Raw genomic sequence first — 19,875 nt, 5'->3', positions numbered from 1 at the left:
TTTACTAATAATTTTTAAAGATTTTGTTAGAAATAAATATTTATTTTTATTTTATTTTTTCAAATTTGTTTTCTAATAAAATAAAAATCATGATTTTTTGATGAATGATATTTTTATTTGGACCATCATTAAAATTTTATATTAAATGTATATCAGTAATGCTAATATACATAATATTTTTAACTACTTTAATCATAATATCTTTTATATCTTTTAATTTTTTTTAAAAAAAATTCTAACAAATCTCTTGAAAACGATTATAATTAGATCTTAATTGTCATAAATTGAATATAAATATTTTCAACTAATTTTGCAATTAGTAATGAAATATTACTAAAAGAATAAGATTATATCATATTTTATCAATTTTATAATAATATCTATCATTTTAAAATAAATGTTATATTGAAAAAATATGATAAAATTATTTTAAATTGATAAGTTAACATATTTTATTTTCATTAATATAAAATATTTATGCTAAAAATATAATATGTTGGTAGAACGGGTTAATATTAGTAAACAATATAATACATGTATAAAAATTTAACTTATCTTAAACTTTTTAATATACAGTAATTTACTATATAAAATTAATAAACATTACTTAAAAATATTGCGATTTGAATTACGGATCATGATTATAATAAATTAAATACAAAATTGTTTTCATATGTGTTGTTTCATGTATTAAAAAATTTAGTTTAGTAATCAAACGCAAACTCAATAAGAAAAATATATAATAAGCAACATATATATGTGATGATTTTAATTTACAGCATGAAAACTATAAAATTATTATATTTGGCATAATTATACAAACATTTAAATATGTGAGTAACATTAAAAATATATATAATAATTATGTAAAACAAATATCTATATATATAAATGTGAAAATATATACCCGCACGGTTGTGCGAGTGGAAATCTAGTTTATAATTAAAAGATAAGTTGCACTGGTGATTAACTATGTATTTTTCATGCATGAATTTAAGCCTGTTACACGTCTAGGAAATTACTAGTATTTATTTTACAATAACACATTATACATCAAGCAAGGCTATATAGTAATTGTTAAAATTAACAGCAAGAAAGTACGTGAAAAATAGATATTACATACTATTGTATAAAAAGGTTTTTCATATTAATGGAATTTCATCCCTAAAAACAACAATGAAAAGAGAAATGTGTGAAAGCGGCAAAGGAAAGGCTATTTTTGCAGGAAGAAAGCATGCGAAAGAGTAGTTGGATTTAGACAGATGACTGACGAAATATTATTATTTTCTAGTTTCTCCTTTTTTTGGTGTTTTCAGTGATTATCATTAAAATATAGAATCATTAAATATACTTAACCTCTCAATAGTCACAATCACATCCACAATATAAGATGATGATTATATACTAAAATTTGTTTACTCAATCATTTGAGGGTGTCATCGCGCCAAGAGTACGTAGTATGACAGCATGACGCAAACTTTCATATTGGTCTAAACCATGCATGTAAGTTTGATTCTCGTAAAATTGAGGTCAATAACACCAAAAAAAAAAAGATAATTTACTACTCTTTCCATTTTTTTTCTTTAAAATGAAAATTTTGGTGTTTTCACACATATTAAGAAAACATATTAATCATGCATTATTTTTAAAAATTATCAAATTTTAATGTTTTTTAACCAATAATTTTAAATTTTATTGAAATTTGCAATTTTTGTATATGAAAATTGAAAACATAAAAAATAAAATTTTACGATTTTTTTTTAAAACTTCTATTTTAGTGAAACAGAGGAAGTATCTAACTAAAATTCCATCTTTTTTCCTTCTTTCTCTTCCTATCTCTCTCTTCTACTCTCTCTCTCTAAAAACTGAATTTTCCTCTCTTTTTTGGTTATTCTACCGATAAGCCCTTGATTCTTTGATAATTATGAAAAAATTCTCACATACACACATTTATTTGATAAAACCAAAACATACATGTATAACACACTAATCACACATATCTGGATGTAATTAGCTTTTATTCACCTGAAATTTTACATATACTTCCATAAATCAATACTACTATTTTGTAACTCTTCAATATTTTTGTATGGTCAGACTGAAATTCAGGTTGTGTCGTTTCGTTTATATCAGTACACTGCACCACTCTTCCTCCGAACAGCTCTCCCTTATTTTTTTTGTTCATTACACTCTATCTATTAAATATTTATATATTATTCTAAAACAAATTTCTTGAATTTTTTAAATTATTATCCAATAGTAGAAAACAAAAAACGTCGTTTCATCTGTTATTTTCCTTTTCTATGCACACACATTTATATACACACTGCTATGAACTTGTTCAGGACCCATATATAAACAAACCTAAACCCATAATGACTTGAACATTTTATTAATAATCTGAAAATATTTAAACTAAAAAACAACATTAACTACATTGAAACCATCGTCTACTTTGGGAACAAACACAAATCTCCTCTCTTTTTCAGGGACCTAAGATTTAAATTGTCTTTATTCTGTTTCTTTTTATTACCGATGATGACGTAATCCCAGAAACAGAACCACCTGAAACAGAGCATTAGCCAACAAGCAAGATCCGTAACAACACCGAGAAGTAGACGCTTGAGATATCTTCGGCGACGGACCACTAGTAACATTCCTCCCGCAGACACCAACTCCTGTCTTAACGACACTAAACTCATCCTCCGGATTCAGACACAACCCTCTGTTCCCGCTCAAATCCAAATTCTTACCCAACCGTCTCAAAAAACTCGAATCAAACGGAACCACACCGATCAGCGAGTTCCTGCTGAGATTCAGATGGAAAACGTGAGGCAAAGAATCAAACCCTGGTGGGATCTCTCCCGTTAACTTGTTGTTGGCCAGAGACAACGAGCTGAGATTCATCAGCCTCGTGTAACTCTCCGGGATCACGCCGGAGTAACCAGAGTTCTCGAGCTGGATCTCTTGAAGCTTCGGGAGGAGCCCCAGATCGACGGGGAGGGGCGCGTGCATCGGGTTGTTATCCATTATGAAGTACTGTAAGCTCTCGAGCTTCGAGAGTCCTTTCGGGAAAGCTCCTCTGAGTCTGTTGTTGCTCAGCGCTATAAACGATAAAGACCGAAGCTTTTCGAGGCCTTGCGGGATGGCTCCGGAGAGAGCGTTCGAGCTCAAGTCGAGTTTTTGAAGCGTGCCCAGTTGGGAGATTGTGTGGGGGATGAGGCCCGTTAAGGAGTTGTAGCTTAGGTCTAGCCCGAGGAGGCTGTTGAGGTTACCTAGTTGGAGTGGGATGGTGCCTGTGAGCTTGTTGTAGCTGAGGTCGAGGTGGAGGAGGTTTTTTAAGGAGAAGAGAACGGGAGGGATGGCTCCGGTTAGTTTGTTCTGTGAGAGGGTGAGGATTTGTAAGGATGTGAGGGATGAGATGAGAGGAGGGATTTGACCTGAGAGGGAAGGGTTTGATCTGAGGCTGAGCTGTTGGAGAGAGGAGTTAGGGAGGAGCTTGATGGGGAAGATGATTGTGGTTGGGAGGTGAGTGAAGCAGTTGAAGAAGAAGACTGATTGGAGAAAAGGGAGGGAGAAGATTAGGTGAGGGAACGAAGCTGAGGATTTACAAGATGGGTTAGGAGCTGAGCCGAAATCGAGTCTTGAGACGTGAGGTAACCGGTCTGGACCGGTTTTGCATTCGATACCCGGCCAGGACGAGCCAGGTGCGCAGGGGTTTGGGTGAGAGCGACGCCATTGTTGATCTGATGACATTGAGTCCATGATTGTGAAGAGAGTCTCTGACTCAGAAGGAGGCATTGAGACTGTGTTGGCTTCGCAGAGGAAGAGAGGTGTTATCAGGAGATGGAAGAGGAGTGAGGTAGGAGAGGGTAAAGCTCTTTTAGTCTTCATTGTGTAATAGAGACAGAGAGGAAAGAGTTTTTGGTGATATTATTATACTGAGAATTTTTTAGTATTTTGTAATGATGTTAATTAGAATTTGTTAAGTGTGTTGAGTGAAGGGTTTAAGGATTATGGGACAAGACAAGACAGAGACACGTGAACAAATCAGAAGCTAAACAAGGTATGATAAAAGAGTGAAGAGTTAGAAGAAGAAAGCTAGTAAAGAATACAAAATAGGTTTTGAGTGAGTGAGTGTGTGTGAGATGCAATTATAAATGGAAGTGACTGAAAGTGACACGTGTGGGGTCGTGAGAGACAAAGAGGTAGGGACTCTCAGGAACATGAGATTGGTAAGAGAAGAGTAGACACAGATTAGAAAAAGAGTACTTGATGGGTTTTGTAAGGCCATACACACATGTTTCTTCTTTATTCAAGCACTTTTTGTTTGAACCGATTTTGAAGGACTTGTCTGTGTTGGTGTTAATCTCGTGAATACATTAGCTCCTTGAATCTCTCAGTCTCAGGTTATGTGGAGTGAGTCTCTCTCTCTCTTTCTAACCATGTGATAATTATAAATGATCTCTATACAAACAAACAAAAACTGACACTGCATTAACAACACACTCTATTCATTAAAAGATTTGTTAAAAATCACAAATAGAAAACAAAATGAGGCTTAAGAAAATATGTAAAGAACATTGACCATGAAACAAAATGAGGCTTAAGAACATTAATAAACACATGTTCGCTCCAAAACTAACTGGATACAAGCATCAACTTTGAAGAAAACAACACATGGTAAGAATTTTATGTAAGAGGTCAAAAGGCAGCACACCAGATGACATTCACAATGTGTAGTTAGTCCAGGCTGTCTCGACTATAACTCACAATATTTCTTGACTGTTCACTCAATAGTTCATGAATTTTACCTATCAAGTACTTCAAATCATTTTCCTCTTTAGATATATTGTTTAATAAAAAGCTTATAAGGAAAGACTATTCAAAAGTAGTGGGCATAGTATGTCTCACTATTCATTGTCTTCAATTATTCATGTCTCTTTTTCTTTCTAAATTTCTCTGATCAGATTCCATCATCCATTGTTTGAATTGTAACCCAAACAAATCATATATATAATAGGAAAAAAGTTTCCTAACTACACGAAGTTTACACTAATATGGTGGAAACCATCCAATATATGAAAATGTGTTAACAATTACACAAAGTTTATGTTAATACATGACACATGTACGAAATAAATAATAATATGGTGGCAACATCACAATCGGATTTAATTGATTTTAAGCAAAGTTAATGGGGTCAATCCGTAATTTACTAAACTTAATAAACTTAATGATTTATTAAGTTTAATAAACTTAATTGATTTTATTAATAAACTTAGTAAAATTAATAAATTTATTAAACTTAATAAACTTAAACTTAATAAACTTAATAAGTTTATTAAACTTAATAAGTTTATTAAACTTAATAAACTTAATAAACTTAATAAACTTAATAAATTTATTAAACTTAATAAATTGAACAAATTTATTAAGTTTATTAAATGATTAAGTTTATTAATAAATGACTAAGTTTATTAAGTTTATTAATAAATGATTAAGTTTATTAAGTTTATTAATTAATGATTAATTTTATTAAGTTTAATAAATTTATTAATTTTAATAAGTTTAATAAATTTATTAAGTTTATTAAGTAAGTTTAATAAATTATTAAGTTTATTAACAAAATCAATTAAGTTTATTAAAACTAATAAATCATTAAGTTTATTAAGTTTAATAAATTACGGATTGACCCCATTAACTTAGTTTAAAATCAATTAAATCCGATTGTGATGTTGCCACCATATTATTATTTACTTCGTACATGTGACATGTATTAATATAAACTTCATGTAGTTATTGACACATTTTCATATATTGGATGGTTTCCACCATATTAGTGTAAACTTCGTGTAGCTAGGAAACTTTTTTCCTATATAATATTACTTGTAGCTTAATGCAATACAAGGGCAACAACCATTTAGCAACAACATATACACTCTTTTTAATTATAAACCAAATTAACTCAAGAGGTTGTTAAATATCAATACAAAGATATTTTCAGTTATTGTAAGTTACTATTAGAAAATGTCAGAAACATGCTAATTAGAAGAAGAAAAACGTAGAGAAGAAAAGAAAAAAGGTCAAAATTTCAAACGTTAAGTGATTGTACTACACTTGGCAATAATGTAGCAGATTCTTTTTTTTGTAAGTAAGGTACATGTATGTGTTGTATATGTAGTGAATGATCTAATCTCTAGCCTTGACTCACTTGAGTGGTAAAATCATATATGGCCTACAACGAATTGATCAAACAAACGGTCATAAAAGTACCTGAAATAGTAGTACAAAGACTCTTAATCTAATACTTCTTTCACATTTCTTCTTCCCTTAAACTGTTACGTTTTTTATGCATCAAGAAAGCAAAAATAAAACTCTCTCTATGTCATTTTTGTTATTTTTAATTTAATCCAAAGTAATGCTTTCTGGATCTCTCATTCATCTTCTTTTCAGTGCTTTTCGATTTGACACCACTTCCAATTCTATTATCTCCTTTTGCTTTGTCCAGAGTTTCCTACATGCATCTTCAAGATGTTCTCTATTATATAATCAATAGTTACAGTCTGAACACTGGATAATGATTCCTCGGATTATCAAATGCTATATGTTTATCTACCTACAAAAGAGGGTTTATAATTCTGTTATTCAGTAGCAGTTGATTGATAAACATGGAAGAATATCTGCAGGTATCTTCTTACAAAGATATATTTAATCTGAAACAGCTCATGTGGGTGAGGGTAAATCAATAGTGCTAATAGCTTACAATAGTGTTCATAGCTTTCTCTCTTAGACCATGTGAATTAAACAGGTTACCTGTGGTACAAAACGCAAACAAGAGAGGGAAAACAAATTTGAATCTACATGAGAAAAACTGTTGGAAGAAATTACACACTGTTGTTACATCTGTCTGTCCTTATTTGTTGTTTTTGTCTGAATATGTGAATCAAATCCTACTTCAAAAAGAATCTCAAGGTGTATAATATAAGAAGCAAACAAGAGGCTTTTAAAAAACATGTTTGTACATAGTTTTTTTGGGGTCATTTGGTCACTCTTTTGTTGTGCACCAAGATTTTCATCTAAAAATAAGAATGCTCCATTAACCCCTCTAAGAAGACAATACAAAAGTTACTGTAGAAGCTTTAGAGCAAGAGGGAACATCTTTATCAAAAAGAAGAAAACCGATTAAATCTGGATACTGTACCTTTTAATTATATCATGGGCTCCCTTTTCTGAAACAACATGAAAAAAACTGCAGAAGATGATAGAAAAAGCAAAAAAAAAACTTATACGATTATGTTTCTGAAACACTTTTGGTCTGGAGTCTGCTTTAGCATTTGCGTTGAAGAAGCTTTTCTGCTCAGTTAGTTGAACATCCTCATAAAATTGCTTGCATAGGCCATTGGCTTCACATCCGGATGAGGCTGTGAAATCACAAAAAAAAATCAGAATATCAGAAGAATCTTCAAACGAATCTAAAACAATGATGCAAAAGCTAATACTAGACTCACCACTGCTGTGAATGTAACAATGTTTGGCTTCATATCTGGAGCTTCAAAGCGAATGAAGGCTCCCTTGTTACCCATCTGCAACAATACATAAGTTGATGTCTAAGTAAGAATCAAGTATGCAAGTTGGTATTGTTACAAAGAGGAGTTTCAGATGTTACCTGATCACAGTAGTTTGGTGCAGAGAAGACAGTGATGAGTTTACCATCATGATCAACCTCGTATCCTTCATCCTTTACTTCATGTGACCGCACCACCAAATCTTCCACATTATAAAAATATTAGTCAATATCAGAATCAATTGGTGAAAACCATCTATAACACAGGGAAGCTACACTGACCTAGATTGTTGTCTTCCAAAAACCTTTTCGTTACATCTCCACCAAATGAGAGACCAACTCCTCTCTTGCTTGGGCCTCTTCCAGGGAGAGGTTGAGGATCACTCCACAACAGCTCACACATCAATCCTGAGAAATTCTTATAAAAAATTAGATGATTCACATAAACAACCTTACAAAAAGATGTGTATGATGGAAACATACCTTCCTCAGGAGGCTCACAGAATCGATCAATGGCTCTGATGTCCGAGAGCTTAACGCCATCGACACTGAAGAGGCCTCCATGCACCACAAATATCTTCTCGTTGATCACGTGAGCCAAAGGAAGATAACAGAAGACCTCGGCAAAGAGTTCAACGAACTTCTCACTCAACTTGGACCGAACCTCACCCTCAAAGCCATATATCTTGTTCATGCTCTTGCTCTCGTGATTCCCTCTAGCTAGATAAATGGCTGCAATTTCACAAATAACAATATGGTTAAAGCAAGAGAAGTAATACAACAAGTATTCAGAGTACTTTAAAGAACTTACATGAGGGACTCATGCACTTAAAGGCAAACAGAGTCAGGATTATCTCCACAGAAAAGGATCCTCTGTCCACAAAGTCACCATTGAACAAGTATGGATTCTCCTCGGAAGGGAGGCCGTTAAGCTCAAAGATGTTTAAGAGATCGTAGAACTGCGAAAATAAAATAACGTGTCAGAAGCAGAACCAATACAGGTAAACAACACACTACACAGTCCTTGATAAAACCAGTTAGTATGTGCAGCGTTTAATGCAATTTCAAACATGTACAGTCAAAGAGAACTGAAGATTATGGAGGCTCTCAGATTCATTTGAGAGAAACGAAAGCCCACCTGACCATGAACATCACCGCAGACCGTGAAATGCTTGCCGTTAGGTACACTGATATCAACCAGGGAAGGCAGTGCTTGCAAGATTTTCCTTGTCTGTAAGACAATTTGATATGCATACCTACAAATATTAAGAAGAATATTAAGCAGTTAGCCTACAAACAAATGAACAATGTGTTAATTAAGTTCAACACTACACCAAACTAAACAAACCGTTTATGCAATGTCTTTTGGTTCTTGAACTCTTCCAGCATCTGTTTCACAAAATCCAAGGTGACTTCCTCTCCCTCGATTCTAGCACCAGAGTATTGTGATTCAACCTCTACAATGAAATTGCAAAAAAGAATATCAGTAGAATTGATAAGGGGATACAACCTCTATTATGTGACAATAGGTAGAAGATTGATTACTAGTCTAAAGCTACAACTACTGAATCAAAGACATGTCATAACAAACTGCAAGCCATAAGACAACAGAAGGATAAGCAAGTAAGATGGAGAGATACCAATTGTGTGGAAGTCAATGGACTCAGCCACCGAGATCCTTTCAGACACAGGTACAGAGATTGCTTCTTCAAATTTCAGTTTCTTCACTGCTTTCTCACACTCCCTTAGCTTTCTTGTCGCATCAGGGTCATTAGGACATATCCTTTTAACCTAAAAATATAAAATAGTAGACCATGTCAGCTATACCGGAGACAGACACACAAATCTCTCTTAACAGATAAAGTGATTCCATCACCAAACTCTTCACACATATTATTATTTATCATTTGATCAAATCAAAACAATCAAGTTATGACCTTTTTGGGTTAATTCAAGCTACATGCCTACAACATTTCATCTTAACTATTTTTTGACATTGCTCAAAAAGTTTAGGACAAGAACTATCAGACGGACAGCTACCAAACAATAGAGAATATAAATGGCTGCTACAAAACATTACTTGTTGGAAGTCTTTCAAGGCATCCTTAAATTTTCCCATGGCAAGATAAGCAGCACCGCGTCTGTAATAGCCCTGTGGTTCATTTTATATAATCAGCAAACCAACAAGGCTGAACCTAAGTGATAACAAGAGTAGGCAAACAATGTTTACCTTTGAGTATTTTGGATCAATTTCAATGGCCTTTGATGCGTCCTGTATTGCACTGCCATATTCCTCCAACTTTGTGTGAGCAAATGCACGGTTTGCCCAATACACAGCGTTGTTGCCGTTGAGTTCTATAGCTTGTGTATAAAGATCAATAGCCTGGGAGAATTTGTGACCTGTAAGCAACTAATAATAATTAGATTCCAATAAAAAAGTGTTGAAAATTGAAATCAAAACTGGTTCTGAAAGGTTCTGTTAATGTTTTTTTAAGGCAAAAGTACAACAGACCTTTAAAAGCTTCGTTGGCCTGATTCTTCATCTCCTCGGCCCGTGAAACATCAGAGTTTTCATTCTTAGTCTCCATGTTGTTATCAGAACAGACTTATCTCGTACTGTCTTAGTTATCCAGTGAAGCCAGAACTGATTGAACACAAGAGTAATAACCACAATCAGCTGGCCAATTCCATGAGCATCTACTCAAAAATTCAATTAAGTAATTAATTTCTACTTAAAAATGAGTAATTTAAGAGCTTTAAAGACTGCAATGATACTCAACCCCTAAGTAAAGTTTAAATCTTTATTCATCATAATACATCAAATTGACTTTAGACACATGTAACGAGATTCAGAACTCAATTCACAAACAAAATAAATCATTCGTACACAATCAGTTAAGTTGAAACATGAACAGAGAACATAAAGTTGTGAGCTTTATCATATTGTGCATCGTTTGGACATCATCTAAGGCAAATTCATGGACGTAAGAAGTGGATAAGGTCAGTTACAGACAAATTCAATGAAAGGATCTATTGAAAAAACTCAGATAAGATATACAAAAAGCAAAACAGGACAAACAATAGAAGGAAGACATGTGTTTTGTCTGAAAATTAGCAGAAGACCAATTAATTAACGAAGGTAGATTTAATACCCTTGGCTGGCGACAGAGGAAGAGGTAAGAGAGGTTGACGAGTGTGAGGCAGGCAGGTTTTAAGAGAAGGCCAACAAAACCTATGTTGGTCAATAGATTTTATGCGCTTTGAATCTATGGCAAGGGTTTTTGGAAAAAAAGAAAAAAGTATTTAACTTTCTCACTAAATTAATTTACCAGTAGCAAGAGGGAAGTCGAATATAAAAAAAAACTATAATTTCATATATGGAAAATAAGATAAAACAGTTCGTACGTAAATATATCTCGTGTGCTATGGGGCTTTTGGGCCTAGTAGTCACGGGTTTATAAGTCAAGAGACGAAGACCGGTTAATTCCATTAGTAAACATGTTAGACTTTATACTGAACGGTTTAGTTATCAACTTCTACAATGGATGCCAAAAAAAAAAAAAACTTCTATTACAAAAACTCAATATACAATAATTTTTCGGTTTTGAATTAACTCCAGTTTATAATATGATATAATTCAATAGTAATAAATTTATAAAACTCTTATGTAAATATAAATTAATAATTTATATATATACATAAATTTTATATAAGTATAAACAAAATATTGTATTAATTTTTTTAGAATATAATTCATTTCTATTTTTCTTAACACTTCAATATATTTTGATATGTTTAGTAAAATTGTATCTAAATTCAGATTTAAATTTTAAGAAACATACTTTATATACACTAAATAATATAATAAAATAACTAAAATTTTAATTTCTAAAAAATAATTAGAGTTGATACTGTAAAATAACTATTTTATTTTATAAAAATATATTCTAAATACATAAATTGTAGTTTTAGAAATTAATAAAATATTATAGTCTCAATATTAATAATTTTTAGAGTTTTTACTGTATATAAGTATATAAGTGTACTTAAGTATTGCACTTTATAACTGGATTACACGGTTTAGTTAAACTAAAATAAACCATTCAATATAAAGTCTAATAAAATAAAAACTTACTTTCAGCTTGTTATAAAGATGCGCTTCTCGATTATTTGGGTTAAGGCACAAGAGTATTAGATTCTTATGTTAATTCGAAACGTCTCCTGATGTTTGTTTAATCAAACCAAGAGTCATCGAAAATGAATCCGATTAGTGTTTTTTTTTTTGGTAAAACCGATTAGTGTTTTTTGAAAGACAGATGGCTTCTCTATTAGTATCTTTGCTCATAGTGAAGAACACAATTTTTTTACCGTTCATTTTCAACCATATCATTTTTTTTACCATCGAAGTTTTACGCTATACAATCTATAACACATGAACATACAAACACTTTCGAAATCAAGAAAACAAAGAGCAATGTTTCTTGATTCTTAATCTTCCATCTCAATGCTTTTTCGTTTCTCGTTCAGCCTAAAATTAAACACAGAATAATAAAGTTAAAATCCAAAACATGTATTGGACTATATATTTGTAAGAAAAAATAACAAAAAAAGAATCATACCGCTTTGATTGCTTTCTCAACAGAATCCCATCCAAACCGGTCAACATAATCTTGAACCGATTTTCTAGCATCAAGACTCATCATCTGTAAAACTCTTCTCTGTTCATCTGTATAACTCGTTCCTTCTCCAACATGCATTCCAAACTGAACGTATTTTCTCACAAAATTGGAGTAGATGTACGCTGCACCACTGAACATTGGTAACACCAACCACATGCAGAACAAAAGTTTCAAGTATGGCCAAAACGGTAGCCTGCAAAATACCAAAGACAACAATTAATATTTTATATTAGTCTTTAATTCTTTATGTACATATTATAGTAGTACTTGTATATCTGAATCGTAATAGAATTTTAAGAGGAGTGTCATTATTATTACCAGGCAAGGACTCTCCAAACGGATAATTCGAATATTGTAGTTAAGGAGTAAATGATCCAATATGTAAGCCATTGTTGATCATCTAACATCGTTGGACTCTCTATTGCTCGTAACGATGCATACCTATTCATTCATTGAGTTAATAATTATTTATTTTTATATATAAACCATGAAGTTTAAAAATTGATTCACTTACAAAGGGTAGAGAAGCATAACTCCCGGCCTGCATGTACCAAGAACATGAAGATGTTAAATAAACTTAAAAAAATCTTACGAGACAAAGATTTGAATGAAAAACATACCCAATCAGAGCATCAAAACGTTTTGCAATTACAATAAGTACACCCATTTTTTAGCGTTTACTCTGTCTGTCTTAAAAGATTTTGTTCTTTTTGTTTATCTCTTTGAACAAACGTCTTTAGCACTACGGCGTTGGATATATACACAAAAGTTAAAGTTTTCTTCAAGCAAGAATCTTTTGTGAATAAGGTAACAAGCAAGGTAAAGGATCTGCAACCCGTTGATACATTTCATGAACTTAGATATTTCTTCTATGTTCAAGGAAAATAAAAAATATGGAGTAATTGTGGGTGAAAATTTCATATGAAGGGAAAACTAAAGTATTAGGTTTAGTATAACTCTCTTCAGTTAATATTTTAAACGAGATTCTTTTCTTTGTGCACAAGAGTGAGTCATCAATAACTCGTGCATTAATTACCGATATTGGACGTATTACACAAGTTGATAATGATCATTTAGTCCGCGGCTTTGTGCAATTTGGGTAATTTACTTGTCTAATCTGAGTCTTTAACTGATTTTTCTTACCCATGTACATGTGTACTTGTCTTTATTAAATTAAGTTTATTAGTGATCATTTTATGTGAGAAAGATTAATATTTTTTTGTCACTGAGCTGGTAAAAGTAACATTTATGTTGCCTCTCTTTCTACGCAACTATATACTTTTCTTTTCATTATTATCTTATTTGATGAGAAGTTTTTTTGTCACTGGGCTAGTAAACAATCAACCTAATATGAAATTATGGTTTCTTCACACGCTAACTATCAAGGATGGAGAATCAGAGCATTCAAATTTCAAACCACGTGAAGAAAATTTACAAAGAAAGTAAATAAAGCCCTACCAGATCTCAAGTTCCTTCCTGAAATTATGTTTACACAATCTAAAGCTTAATTTGTAATGAAGGTGGATATGTAGATGTTGCTCGTGAAGAAAATTGAATAGAAAGTAAGTACAAGGAAAATGATGGGGTATGGGCAAAACCAAAAGGAGTTATATAGTTGCCTTTTGTAACTAAAATTAATTAATGCAAATCTATGATAGGGTTTATGGATAATGACTACACATGTGATAAGTAATCCTCCCTGGGCTCTCTTCTCTCATTTACTAGATTAGTTTCATCTTCCCTAATTATACTGTCCCCTGCATGATGCAATTTCTTGCTTAAATTAATATGTGGATGATATTACGGCAAAACAATAAACCTCTAATATTCAAGATGCCGTTGGACTAACCAATTTTCCAAGAATAAGACTCTCAAACATAAGATTTCGAAAAGACAAAACCAATTAAACTATTTATCGAGCAATTGTTCTTAAATCTTAACCCAAACCATTATTATTTTTCTTAAGTTCTGCGTTTGATTTTACATTTTAGTCTAAGAACACTAATATTTTATGTTTTTTTTTAATTTAACTTGAAATATCTTTCTTTTTTTTTTGAATGAATATTAAATTTATTCATGCAAAAACATATTTACATCATGTGCAACTGTTTATGAATCAAAGAATCAGCTCATGAAACTAATAACAAAATTCCGAAGTTAAGGATCCACTCTAAATTCCTAACTTGAAATATCGCACTTAGTATCCAAACGTAAACACAAATTCAAAATGTATAAAAGGGCAATTAATTAAACCTGAATTATCTCATTCATTGGCTCTCATGATACATGATAAGTTGTAAAACTTCATGTCAGTTGGGTTAAGTTTTGTTTAATTGGAATACAATAATTCAAAAATATAATAGCATTAATACTATACCAGCTTCATATTAATGTAGGAGTAGGGCAATAAAAAGAAAAGAAGAAATAAAAAAAAAAGATTTACCCAAAAAGGAGAATTTCCAAAAGTTGATTCTGATGAGAAACAGAGCCCATACCTCTCTTTTTTTCCATAGACATGAAAGAAAAATTGGATGGTCCTCCTTCAATGCTCTCTCCCACCCAATCCAAACCCAACTCTCTTCGTCTTCTTTATTTTTCTATTTTGTTATTTTCTACTCCTTAATTCCCATCAATTTTCAGATTGCGATCTAAATGTATATATATACATAGAGAATTAAAAGAATTAGGTATGAGATTTTTGTTTTAGAGTAATGGTCCATTTTCTTTCTTTATTTTTCTTTTATAACATTTCAGTTTGAATAAAACTACCAAACCTTCTGTTTTCTGCAAGTGGGTTTTTAAATACTTTCAAGGAAATATTCCTTTAAGAGAAATTGTAAACCAAAACAGAAATCGAAACAAAAATAAAGTGGGAAGCAGCAGTTAAGTGGTACTGAATTAATTAATAAGAATAGTATCTTTAGCCAAGAACATTTTAATTCTCTTAGCTAGATTTCATCTTCCCTTCTCACTTCTCCTTCTTTTATTTCTGATCACAGTCATACAAACCCAGGTATAACAATTACACTAAGTTAACCTAAAAACTCAAGTTTTATAATCAGAGGTTCTTCCTTTTTTTCTTCATCCAATCCTTGAATCTTGGAGTGTTTTTCATTTCATCTCTTGCTTTTCTCCCTTGAGATCGATCTTAGAACCTAGATAGTAGCTAGCTATAGTAGATGGAGTCCAAAAAGATTTTATTTGATCTCTCTCAGCGTGTGTGTAGTGTTTGACTGTGTTTGGTTTATCTTTAAGCTATAGGGTTGATATAAATGGAGGGTGGTGCGAGTGATGAAGTAGCAGAGAGCAGCAAGAAGATAGGGAGAGGGAAGATAGAGATAAAGAGGATAGAGAACACCACGAATCGCCAAGTCACTTTCTGCAAAAGACGCAATGGTCTGCTCAAGAAAGCTTATGAGCTCTCTGTCTTGTGTGACGCTGAGGTTGCTCTTGTCATCTTCTCCACTCGCGGTCGTCTCTACGAGTACGCCAACAACAGGTAAGATAAGCATCTATTAACTTCTTTTAGATCTTGATTGTTTGTTTTCTCTGGGTTTTGAATCTTTATGGGTTTTCTCTTTGTGGTTTCTTTTCTCTTCTTTTAAAGTTTCTCTGAGTCTCAACTCTTTGCTGAAAACTTTGATTTATATGTGTGTACCAAAATTAGGGTTTGTACCCAAGAACCCTAGTTTTGCTTTAGGGAAAACTCTAATCTATTTGCTTCTCTCTCTTGAAAAAGCTGTGAGGTCTTCTATGATAATAATTAATTAGCATCTCCATACCTTGTACCAGTCACTTTTTTTTTTCTTTTACTAGATCTTTATAGTACAGCCTATCTGTATGTATCTACGTATGTCAGTTCTACATGACATTTCGATAAATTTGATGACCCATCAGGTTTATTTCTGCAGATTGATCATAATTAGGATTCCATCATAGTAGTGAAAAAAGTAGGGTTCTTGACAAAATATAATATTATATTTCATATAATGGCTATATAAAGCTAAGTAGATTCCTTAAAAAATTGATACACTAGCTAGGGGGAGACGGGTGTTTTGTCTTCTGACACTTCTCTATAAAACCAGTCATTTGATCTGTTAAATCAAGAAATGTTTAGGGGACAAAGCTTGTGGTTGTGTCACTAATTAATTAATCATCAATCAATCAAAAAATAAAAATAAACAGAAAATTTGACTTTTGATTATTATTTTCCCCACTCCAAGTTGGGGACTAGTCATTTCCATTTCTATCAAAGTTTCCAGCTATTAACAGCTCATGTTCTTTTCTACATTTTGATTGTTTTAGAAAAGATTAATCTGTTGATTTTTGGTTGGTTGATACCACAGATAAGTTGAGGATCTATAATCTAATTTTCTTAAAGTCAAGTCTCATATCATGGATTTAAGACTTAACTAGAAAATTTGTAGTTACAATATAGACTTCACACGACTAAAGAAAATTTTCATTATTTACCAACGTGTAAAGATTCTACATATAGTAAATGTGTATGTGACATCACGATTTTATAAAAGTAGGTTTAGTTGAATACCCAACTAATCTGATTAACAAAAGAGGAATGCATTTGGTCTAGTAGGTAGGTATGTAGAAATTTGTAATTTCTAGGTTTCTATTTTCAAATGCGTAGCTAAAATTTACACTATCTTTCTTATTTCGAACGTCCTCATGCTTTAATGCCTTTTGACATTTCTCAACCTCAACTTGTCATCATACATCACAAATTAAATAGTGAAAATGATAACGTTATATACAAATATGTCTAGCTTTTTTCTCAAATTTAAGGATCTAGGAATTTCACTTCCTTGGTTAAAACAGTAATCGCTCCCAATTAATTCTATTCATTTACACATGTTGTAGTACTAACTAAAACTCTAATTCAGGTATGATATGTATTATATATATCTTTTTTTTATTTTATTTTGAAACACTTTTATTATAGCCAAAAATACATGTTATAAGGGAAATCTCAAGTCTAGTAGTGTTTTCGAACCTATAAGGAAATTTGAATTTTGTATTATATGAAAGTTTGGACACATTGTTAGAAAATTTCCATTCTTAAGAAGCTTATAATAAGGTTTCATATTGATGTATTTTTATTTTTACCTACCACAAAAATAAATCAACAAAATGAAATTAGACATCTATACATTAGTACCCATACAGTAATGTCACTCTTAATGAACTTGGTTATAACATATCAAACGATTCATAATGAAATATTTTTGGTCAAATCGATCACTGAATAGATTAACCATGCGTAGAAGTCGATAAAGATGTAATTTATATATAGGATATGTACAATATGTCTTTGCTTATAAACTTCTAATTTACTAACTCTTGTATTTTATTTTTGTGGATGTTGGCGAAATCGTACAATTAATCAAAAGTGTAAGAGGAACGATCGAAAGGTACAAGAAAGCTTGCTCCGACGCTGTTAATCCTCCTTCCGTCACTGAAGCTAATACTCAAGTAAGCTTCCGTAATTAGTTACTTTACCACTACGTTTCTTCTTGTTTCAGTTTCTGACTTTACTGAACACTTGATGAAGTACTATCAGCAAGAGTCATCTAAGCTACGGAGACAGATCCGGGACATTCAGAATCTGAACAGACACATTCTTGGTGAATCTCTCGGTTCCTTGAACCTCAAGGAACTCAAGAACCTCGAAGGTAGGCTTGAAAAAGGCATCGGTCGTGTCCGCTCCAAGAAGGTTAATAACTTTCACTTCCTTCAATCCCTTTATATGCTTCGACTTGATCTGATTCTTGACCCTTACGTTTTATTCTTCGCCCAGCATGAGATGCTAGTTGCAGAGATAGAGTACATGCAAAAAAGGGTAATTAAAAGTCATGTCTTCCTCAACAAGTAACCCTACTTTCTATAACAATCTTCTCTTTCGTAACATTAGCTCCCTTTTATGTTCATGTAGGAGATCGAGCTTCAAAACGATAACATGTATCTCCGATCCAAGGTCTTATCAATACTCTCTCTCTCTCTTTCAGAAATATAAATATTTTTTATAATACATTTATTTATTAAAATACTATTGGTATAAAATTATTGGAAGTTGATAAATACGAAAATAATACATTTATTTATTAAAATTTAATATATTTTTAATACGTATCAAAGCATAGACATATATCTTTTACAAACATAGCTAGGGAGTATATGCTTTTTGTTTGCATTTTGATTTTTTTTTTTCAATATATATACAATTTATCTCTTCGATGAGCAAGTTAATTTTATATAATTCTACAGATAAACGAAAGAGCGGGAATGCAGCAGCAGGAAGCGAGTGTGATACATCAACAAGGGACGGTTTACGAGTCATCTTCTCATCAGTCGGAGCAGTACAACCGGAACTATATTCCGGTTAACCTTCTTGAACCAAATCAGAACTCCTCCGACCAAAACCAACCACCTCTCCAACTTGTTTAAGTAAAGTCTAATCAACAAAATAAGCTCCTTATGCATTTGTCTATTCATGTTACAATTATGGTTAAACAACTTAAAATAAAGACGGGTAACGATTTGAGAGGGACCTAAGTTACATATGTACCTTGATTATTTATATGTAATGTATTGTGTACGTTCCAGCTAGTAACTTTAAGACAAGAGACTTAACTAAATTTCTAGTTTCTAATAAAGCTAATACATAATTTACACCAGAGAGAACGTAGATAGTACCTCATGATTACTAATTGTAGACAAGACCACTGAAACACAAAAGGGTTTGTGGATTTCTCGAGTCTTGCACGCCAAGTAACTTCAGTGAAACAGGATCTTAAATCGAGCGACATGTCATCAAGGAACAAAAGGATGCGTTAAGGTCTTTGACAGCGAGTTACTAAAGCTGGTGGTAGAAGCTAGCAATCCTCAGATTAACACTGTGCAGTATATGAGAATCTGTTAGTTCAATGAGACTTAGAAAGGTCTCTTGAATTAGTGAGGAGTATATATAGCAGGGGAATGAGATTGATACTCACGGTGCTTGAAGAAATGTATACCTGAAAATTAAAGCGCAGCGATGAGGAAAGAAGCTTGAAATGAGAAACTGATGATATTACAAATGATGCATCTCTCACACCATGGTTTTATATAGTAAACCAAGATTCCACTGTTACAAAGCAAGGACACATGAAAGACCTAACTTTTACTGCAGCAGAGCAGCCAAAAGGAGCGACATGTCTTATCAAGAGCAGTCAAATGAGAATGAAAGCCTCTTATAGCTAAACTGTTGTCTGTTTCTTCTATACATGTGTTTTGGCATCTGTCTTAGTCTGTGGATATTGTTTTCTATAATAATTTAGCTCTCTCAACGCAGCAGGATGTGATTAATTAGGTTAAAAGGCATGATACTTTTTCTATCAACATGATAAGAAACCTCTTAGTGAGCACTCTTTTTAAAAAATTGCGCATGCTAGTAACACAAATCAAGCCTAAATTATCAACGCATCCCATTTGCAAAAGGGTGAAATTCGTGAAGAAAAGTAATCACAGAGCTACAAAACCATAGCAAATCTCCTTTAATGTACTTATAAAACCTTAAGAAAATCTCATCAATTCTGTTGTAACTTGTAAGTAATAGAAAATTACATTACTTAGAGC

The 19,875-nt window shown here is 32.4% G+C and overlaps 4 protein-coding genes across 17 annotated transcripts; 1 reads left to right on the top strand and 3 right to left on the bottom strand.

Moving 5' to 3' along the window:
- Positions 1–2,376: 2,376 nt before the first annotated feature.
- Positions 2,377–4,234, bottom strand: LOC106377404 (receptor like protein 29). Its single transcript, XM_013817635.3, has one exon. The coding sequence runs from the start codon at positions 3,892–3,894 to the stop codon at positions 2,530–2,532; it is 1,365 nt and encodes a 454-aa protein (XP_013673089.2). The 5' UTR covers positions 3,895–4,234; the 3' UTR covers positions 2,377–2,529.
- Positions 4,235–6,985: 2,751 nt separating this feature from the next.
- Positions 6,986–10,946, bottom strand: LOC106377403 (serine/threonine-protein phosphatase 5). Of its 3 annotated transcripts, none has more exons than XM_013817632.3 (13): positions 10,720–10,946; positions 10,080–10,211; positions 9,798–9,967; positions 9,648–9,719; positions 9,208–9,358; positions 8,916–9,024; positions 8,706–8,823; positions 8,379–8,526; positions 8,051–8,299; positions 7,850–7,975; positions 7,670–7,770; positions 7,512–7,586; positions 6,986–7,424 (listed from the first exon to the last, which is right to left on the bottom strand). In XM_013817632.3, exons 2-13 carry the CDS (start codon positions 10,153–10,155, stop codon positions 7,365–7,367), a joined length of 1,455 nt encoding a protein of 484 aa, XP_013673086.1. In that variant the 5' UTR covers positions 10,156–10,211; positions 10,720–10,946; the 3' UTR covers positions 6,986–7,364. The 3 variants fall into 3 exon arrangements, with proteins under 3 accessions (XP_013673086.1, XP_013673088.1, XP_013673087.1); XM_013817634.3 differs by having other exon boundaries at positions 10,080–10,264; positions 10,720–10,889; XM_013817633.3 differs by lacking the exon at positions 10,720–10,946 and adding an exon at positions 10,455–10,703.
- Positions 10,947–11,914: 968 nt separating this feature from the next.
- LOC106375052 (HVA22-like protein f) lies at positions 11,915–13,194 on the bottom strand. The gene is made up of 5 exons (XM_013814954.3): positions 12,867–13,194; positions 12,761–12,787; positions 12,565–12,687; positions 12,187–12,439; positions 11,915–12,095 (listed from the first exon to the last, which is right to left on the bottom strand). The coding sequence occupies exons 1-5, from the start codon at positions 12,911–12,913 to the stop codon at positions 12,069–12,071; spliced, it is 477 nt and encodes a 158-aa protein (XP_013670408.1). The 5' UTR covers positions 12,914–13,194; the 3' UTR covers positions 11,915–12,068.
- Positions 13,195–14,793: 1,599 nt separating this feature from the next.
- Positions 14,794–18,896, top strand: LOC125574771 (agamous-like MADS-box protein AGL5). Of its 12 annotated transcripts, none has more exons than XM_048780390.1 (7): positions 14,802–14,933; positions 15,508–15,745; positions 17,652–17,733; positions 17,813–17,974; positions 18,059–18,100; positions 18,194–18,235; positions 18,526–18,896. In XM_048780390.1, the coding sequence occupies exons 2-7, from the start codon at positions 15,519–15,521 to the stop codon at positions 18,703–18,705; spliced, it is 735 nt and encodes a 244-aa protein (XP_048636347.1). In that variant the 5' UTR covers positions 14,802–14,933; positions 15,508–15,518; the 3' UTR covers positions 18,706–18,896. The 12 variants fall into 12 exon arrangements, with proteins under 12 accessions (XP_022574675.2, XP_048636347.1, XP_022574673.2 ...); XM_013817626.3 differs by lacking the exon at positions 14,802–14,933 and adding an exon at positions 14,976–15,259; XM_013817627.3 differs by lacking the exon at positions 14,802–14,933 and adding an exon at positions 15,122–15,259 and having other exon boundaries at positions 15,502–15,745.
- The last annotated feature ends 979 nt before the right edge of the window (positions 18,897–19,875 follow it).

This window comes from Brassica napus, chromosome A5 (assembly GCF_020379485.1).
Source record: "Brassica napus cultivar Da-Ae chromosome A5, Da-Ae, whole genome shotgun sequence".
NCBI classification, from domain to species: domain Eukaryota; kingdom Viridiplantae; phylum Streptophyta; class Magnoliopsida; order Brassicales; family Brassicaceae; genus Brassica; species Brassica napus.
Note: the sequence above shows the minus strand (reverse complement) of the source record. Positions and strands in the feature narration are given on the sequence as shown.

Excerpts from the sequence above, each read along its gene's own strand:
- LOC106377404 (XM_013817635.3), bottom strand. The coding sequence starts at position 3,894 with ATGAAGACTAAAAGAGCTTTACCCTCTCCTACCTCACTCCTCTTCCAT.
- LOC106377403 (XM_013817632.3), bottom strand. The coding sequence starts at position 10,155 with ATGGAGACTAAGAATGAAAACTCTGATGTTTCACGGGCCGAGGAGATG. Across the intron at positions 9,359-9,647 it reads CCTTGAAAGACTTCCAACAA|GTTAAAAGGATATGTCCTAA; the intron begins GTAATGTTTTGT and ends TTATATTTTTAG. Across the intron at positions 7,587-7,669 it reads CACCAAACTACTGTGATCAG|ATGGGTAACAAGGGAGCCTT; the intron begins GTAACATCTGAA and ends GTATTGTTGCAG.
- LOC106375052 (XM_013814954.3), bottom strand. The coding sequence starts at position 12,913 with ATGGGTGTACTTATTGTAATTGCAAAACGTTTTGATGCTCTGATTGG. Across the intron at positions 12,788-12,866 it reads CGTTTTGATGCTCTGATTGG|GCCGGGAGTTATGCTTCTCT; the intron begins GTATGTTTTTCA and ends TGGTACATGCAG. Across the intron at positions 12,096-12,186 it reads TTGAGAAAGCAATCAAAGCG|GCTGAACGAGAAACGAAAAA; the intron begins GTATGATTCTTT and ends GTTTAATTTTAG.
- LOC125574771 (XM_022718954.2), top strand. The coding sequence starts at position 15,519 with ATGGAGGGTGGTGCGAGTGATGAAGTAGCAGAGAGCAGCAAGAAGATA. Across the intron at positions 17,734-17,812 it reads TCACTGAAGCTAATACTCAA|TACTATCAGCAAGAGTCATC; the intron begins GTAAGCTTCCGT and ends CACTTGATGAAG. Across the intron at positions 18,101-18,193 it reads TAGAGTACATGCAAAAAAGG|GAGATCGAGCTTCAAAACGA; the intron begins GTAATTAAAAGT and ends ATGTTCATGTAG.